General features: G+C 44.0%; 1 protein-coding gene across 1 annotated transcript in view; it reads right to left on the bottom strand.

The window, feature by feature from the left end:
* Dtx4 (deltex E3 ubiquitin ligase 4) overlaps nt 1-6,031 on the bottom strand; it is a 34,363-nt gene that overhangs the window by 6,158 nt on the left and 22,174 nt on the right. Inside the window, exons 7-8 of the mRNA XM_028770176.1 lie at nt 5,309-5,470; nt 206-295 (exon numbers count right to left, since the gene is read on the bottom strand). Of these exons, the coding sequence (XP_028626009.1) occupies nt 206-295; nt 5,309-5,470 (252 nt within the window). The remainder of the gene's footprint in view (nt 1-205; nt 296-5,308; nt 5,471-6,031) is intronic.

The following is a 6,031-nucleotide window of genomic DNA, read 5'->3' as shown; positions in this document are numbered from 1 at the left end:
AGAGAGAGAGAGAGAGAGAGAGAGAGAGAGAGAGAGAGAGAGAGAGCAACTTGCAATGATATCCATTCTTATCTATGGTTGACTCAAATATGACTCATTACTGCATATGAACAGAGTTAAAAGAAGCAAGTTCCCTCTGGTTTGTGGGTTGCAGAAACAAAATTAAATGCCCCATCTAAGCCTACTACAAAACATCTGCTCTTACTTTTCTCCCTTTCTCGCTGTCTGGAAGGTAACAATGTCGTGGGAAACCACGGGCACTGAAGCTCTTCCCAGGATTTGGATGTTCTGGTCCCTGGAAGCAGAAAGAAAACAAAGATAGCTTGCAAAACATTTCTGATGAAAAGTTAGTACAGGCTTGGTGTGACAATAACAACAGCCACAGAGTTCAAACAAAGGACAAACCAAAAAAAAAAAAAAAGAAAACCACAGTCTAAGTTCTCATACAGCATGTGACCTGAGTTTGCTGAATCGTATGGAATTCCCCTCCTTGGTGACAGTGACTTGGAAAACTCACCCTATGGGATGTTACCAACACTAAGGGAGCTTGGTGCCCTTATTAGGGAAAAGCACAGTAAATTTTCTCATTACAGCATCAATATCACCTATTCTACTGTTCTATGAATGATGAAAAGCCCATAGAAGCTAACTGGCTACAAAATGTTACTTGCTTTGCCAAAACTAACTCAAGCCCAGGTTCCCTGAGGCATTAGCTTTTAAATCAACTACTCAGAATACCAAAGTTCTCTGAGCCACAAGTCAATCAGTGAGAATTTTCTGCACACTTCTTGTGGATTTTCTGCTTTGTCTTCATGGGTTTTCGCTTCCTTACTCAACAATGTAGACTGCAATGTTCATGACAAAAAATCTTGTGACATGTCAGTTATCATCACATAATACTGTAGGACACAAGCTATCCCAGGACACAGAGTGGGAAAGACATCAAAGCAGAACCGAGTCAGAACCCAGATGCTATGGTACAGTGTATTGTTTGTTCCCTCCAAAACTCTTGCTGGAATTTGGCTTCCTTACAGCCTTGTGGCCAGCTGGGACATGTAAGAGGCAACAAGGCTGTCAGAAGGGAAGAATGCTTTCTTCTGAGAGCTCTCATCTTGGTCTCAAGGGACCCGGTTAGTTGTCCTAAAAACATGTTGCTTACAGAGCAAGTCTGCTCTGTGTTCTCCGCCTTCTGAACACATCTGTTTGTCTATTTGCTGCCTTAAGCTGTGGCACCAGGAGATCCTGGCCCAGTGGAACTAGACATGACTGCTGGACTTCTCCTCCTTCAGAATCATAAGCCACATTAACCTCATTTCTTTGTAAATCACTCAGCTCAGAGATTCTATTATAGCAACAGGAAAAAGACACAAGACACTAGGCCTCCCAATTGGTGTCTGTCTTAGTCTCATTTCTTGTTATTATGGTAAGATACCCGAACAGTTTAAGAACAAAGGAGTTTATTTAGCTCATGATTTCAGGTTATAGTCTATCCTTGTGGGGAAATCAAAGTAGCAGGAATCTGAATCAGATAGTCACACACCTACAGTCAAGAGCACAGAGCTATGATTTAATGCATGCATGACAGACTAGCTTTCTCCACTCTTACACACTACGATCCTCGTTCCTAGGGAATGATGCCACTCACAGTGGGCAGGTCCTCCCACCCCAGTTAATATAATCAAGAAAATTCCCCAGTAATCCCATGAATCCATCACTGGGATAATCTTCCTGTGTAATCCTAAATTATGTCACATTGACAGAGCTATCACAGGCTCCAAGAAGTTCATGGGTCCTTTTGAGCGGTTTACGAAGACTGACATGGCAACTTCCCACCCATACAAATGCTTGTCTATAATTTTGAACATACCTGACCTCTTGAGAGTATAACCTTGTTTAAAGATCCTACTTTGTAAGTGCAAGTCATACAATATTGAAAATTTTATGCAGTTGGTGGTACAAGCTCTCCCACAGATCAATAAATGCATCCTGGCTGTGTAATGGGTGAGAGAATGAATGATGAATGAATGAATGAATGAATGAATGAATGAATGAAATTGAACTCATTGGCTCTAAAAAAAAAAAGAAAGAGGGATTGTTGGGGAAAGTGTTTTGGAAGAAGGAAGGGAGAAGAGAGGGGGCAAAAACAGTTGAAAATGTTCAAACTCAGTATACACATGTATCAAATTGCCAAAGAGAAAAACTATTCAAACTTTGAAGTATAATTTTTATCTATCATTTGAGAATTCTAGGATACATAGTATATTTTGATCATAGAAAAATGTTAAAGATGTACAGAGACATCACTGTGAACTGAAAGAAACTAACGTTCTCTGGGATGAAAAGACTCTGCCAGTTGTAACTTAACGGTCAGACTAAATCTCTACAAACGTACATCCTGCTCAGCACTGTACTTCTCTAGGCCTGGCATCCTCACTGAGGGACCAAGCCTGACTGTGCCTCCAGCTGCTTCGCTGATGCCCTGGGCTGCTGGCTGTGTTTCCAACTCAGCAGGTCTGGCATCAGCCCAGCAAGGCTGCTCATTCTGGGGCTGCTGCCAGGTGGAGCAGTCACGACTCTGTCTCAGTTTGGCCCAGTGCTTCTCCCGAAGGGACTCACTTTCTGCAGTGGAAGCAGTGTTTGGCGATCTCAGCTTCGCACCAAAGTCCAGGCCTGCGAGGTCCCTGGGGATTCACAGGGCAAATCACAGAACAACTTGCTACCGACTCACAGTGGTGAGTCTGCAGAGCATCTGACCATTTAGAGATGTTTCCTTTTCACAAGCCAGGGTGGGACTAGAGGTGCTAGGGCTTTGCATAGGCAGCAGTGACCCCTTCTGTACATTTATAAAGAAGGATCTCTCTGTCCCTTACCTCCAGAGGCTTAAAAAAATGTGACTTTCTCAACAGATGCCCTACCTTGATATTTGGTTCTAATTTGATGGGAGAGAGAGAGAGAGAGAGAGAGAGAGAGAGAGAGAGAGAGAGAGAGAACATGTGTGGAAGGTCAGAAGACGATATGCATGAGTCAGCTCTTTCCTTCCACTACTTGGGTTTCAGGGATTGAACTCAGTTCAATCAGAATTGGCTTTCAGTTGTCAGGACCCTTACCAGTACACTCCCACATCTTGCCAGCCCACTCCCACATTTTCATTCTTCCATATCATCCCAGCCAGCTGCCCCAGAGTTATTCTATAAGTCTGTCCAGGGCAACAGCCGACCACATCTTACTTTCTTACCCTGGTGCCTCCCTTAGGAGCCTGAAATGCTACTGCGGACTTATTTCCACTCATCTCCCGTTCTTAAGTCACACTGGCCTCTTAAAGTATATTTACATGTTACATGTTTTGGAATCCTAATCAGACAAGAATCTCCAGGAGCTCCTGACAGCATAAGCAAAGTCCCCAGCGCTAGTCTTTTTTTTTTCTTTTTTTATTGGATGTTTTATTTACATTTCATATGTTGTCCCCTTACCCCATCCCCCACCCACCCAGGAACCCCCTATCCCCTCACCCCTCCTTCTTCTTCTCTGTGGATGTAACCTCTATCTACCCCCCCACTCCCACCTCCCCACCCTCAAAATTCCCAACCCCTGGGGCATCCAGCCTTCATGAGGTCAAGGTTCTCTTCTTCCACCTATGCCCAGCAGGGCCCTCCACTCTTATAATTTCAGCTAAAGAACTGGATCCCTCCCTAAGTGCTCCCAGGCTGGTGGTTTAGACCCTGGGAGCTGTGGTTGGTTGGTATTGTTGCTCTCCTCATGGTGCCCCAGCGCTAGTCTTAATTCAAGGCTTTCTGTGTCCTGCCCCCTACATCCATCGTGTGCCCTCCTTCCATGCCTTTTGCAAGTCTCAACCCCCAATCTCCCAACTGAATAAATTCTACTGTCCTTCAACATGCAACTTTTCCACAGTTGTCCCTCCTGCAGCTAACTATGTACTCTGTATTTCTCTCACGGATTCACTAGAGAGTGCCTGGCACCAAAAGAGTCTCCTCCCACCTTCCAGGCAGACCACGCATAAGCCCCTCCTCCTCACCCAACATCTCAGCCAATCAGATAGCACGAAGCAAGGTCCGAGGCACCACAAATGGGCGTTCCCACTCCTTGGAAGTTTGCCTAGCAGATTCCCAGCAGTACAGATGAAGAAAAAAAAAAATCCGAAACCAAGAGGAGGAAGCTGCCACCTTGAAGATAGCCAGGAAGTGGGACCAGGGTCACAAGACTTTGAAGCCCTGCAAGTCCCTTTGATTGTGTAACTTTCATCAGTGGTGCATATCCGTTTCTGTTCTCCAGATTGGGAGAGGTATTTATCTTGCTCTGCCTGGTTACCAAGTGCCCCAGGGAAGAAACTTCGTGTTTTATGGACTATCACACGTTTCTGCGTTATTTTTCTTATGACTTGACATACTCTGGAAGTACTTTGTCTATTTATATTATTTATTTTATCATCCTCCTGGCCCCACAACAATGGGGACTTCGGGAATCAAAGAGTTAACCAATTTTAACACTGCTTCACTGGTTCCTAACACACACCTGGGCATAACCCACAAGCAAAGATTTGTCAGACAAAAAAACAAGCAGGAAGACACAGGCGGGAGTGAAGGCACATGAGAAAACCAATGTTAGCCTAGGGATTAATCCAGTCTACACCCTAGAATGCCTAGGAAAGGCTCCACTGTGTGAGGGAAGGGCTGCACTGCCTTTATTCATAGGATTAGTATTCATATTTGTTTGAGGACTGACAGTCTTCCAAAAACCAGAGAAGAAAGGAACTGCCAGTAAAGACAAAGCCAAGTGTAACCATCAAGTTCTCAAAAATGCAAATAACTGTTTGACCAAGAAATTCTACTTCCAGGAAATTATTCTACAGGCAAAGTCACGTGAGTACTATTAGTTATTAGTGGTAACATTATCTCTTGTACAAAAAGATTACAAACAATCTAAGCAGCAAATGGAGATGTTGAATTAAATATTTATACAATGCATTATTACACAGACATAAGAATAAGGACATTCTCGATTAACACAGAAAAAAAAAACAACCCTGAGGTCCATATTGTTATTCTAAAAATTCAGAGTGTGAAACAATGTGTCTAAACGTGGCTCTTTGTGCAAAAATGGGAGGGGAGGATGCAGTCTCCACTGAGTATGTACAAAGAATGTTGGAAGTATACAGAGAAATAGGGACAATGGAAGTGAAGAGGGAGACTCAGGCTTAGGACAAAGATGGAAAGGAGGCTTTTCCTAGTATAACATTTTACCTGCATTCAAAGTTGAAATAATAAATGGCACCATCCAAAAGTGGGCTCACCTGAATGCCAGGGGGGATACTGTAGATAATCCGGATGGTTTTGCAGTCCGGATGGCCAGGCAAGGAGTGGGGGATGAGGTGATACTCCATCTTCCCTGGAGGCTGGGTGCCTGTCTTGACGCCATAAATGGTCTTACATGTTGGACACTGTAAACTCCCATCCTGAGGAACCAAGTCCAGTACAGCCAGATTAGGAAACTGCTTTGTTCACAACCTTCACCCCCCCACACACACACACCGCCCTAAAGCACCAGAGACAATGGTCTCAAGAGAGAAAACTCACCCAATGGGTAACAGACCTGAAATCCTCTATAGCTACTGAAGCCATTTTGGCTTTCTCTAAAATAACAGGAAGAAAGTGACATGAGTAGTGTAGGTTCCATACTGGGGCACATAGGTGATACATCTCTGTCCTTGAGGGGAAGAGCTGACTAGGGCAGGAAGCCAGCACAAGGAGTTGTGATTTAGCCAACACCCACACAGATGGAACAGACAATAACAGCTCAAGAGCAGAAACTTACCAATTGTTAAGCCCCAGACTCACCCAGGTCATTTTCTAAAATTAAAGATGTTTAGACCCCACATCAAGCCTACTGTGTCAGAATTAGAAGTCTGAGAAGTTCAGGGGTTCAGAGTGGGAACTCTAAAGTAAAGCTGCCTAGATTTGAGTGTAAGTTCTGCCTCATAGCCTTGGACAAATTAACCTGTCTCAGTTTCCTTGTA

The sequence above is a fragment of the Grammomys surdaster genome, unplaced genomic scaffold (assembly GCF_004785775.1).
Source record: "Grammomys surdaster isolate TR1022 unplaced genomic scaffold, NIH_TR_1.0 198, whole genome shotgun sequence".
Taxonomy (NCBI): Eukaryota; Metazoa; Chordata; class Mammalia; order Rodentia; family Muridae; genus Grammomys; species Grammomys surdaster.
The sequence above is the reverse complement of the archived record's forward strand: the minus strand, read 5'-3'. Positions and strand labels throughout refer to the sequence as shown.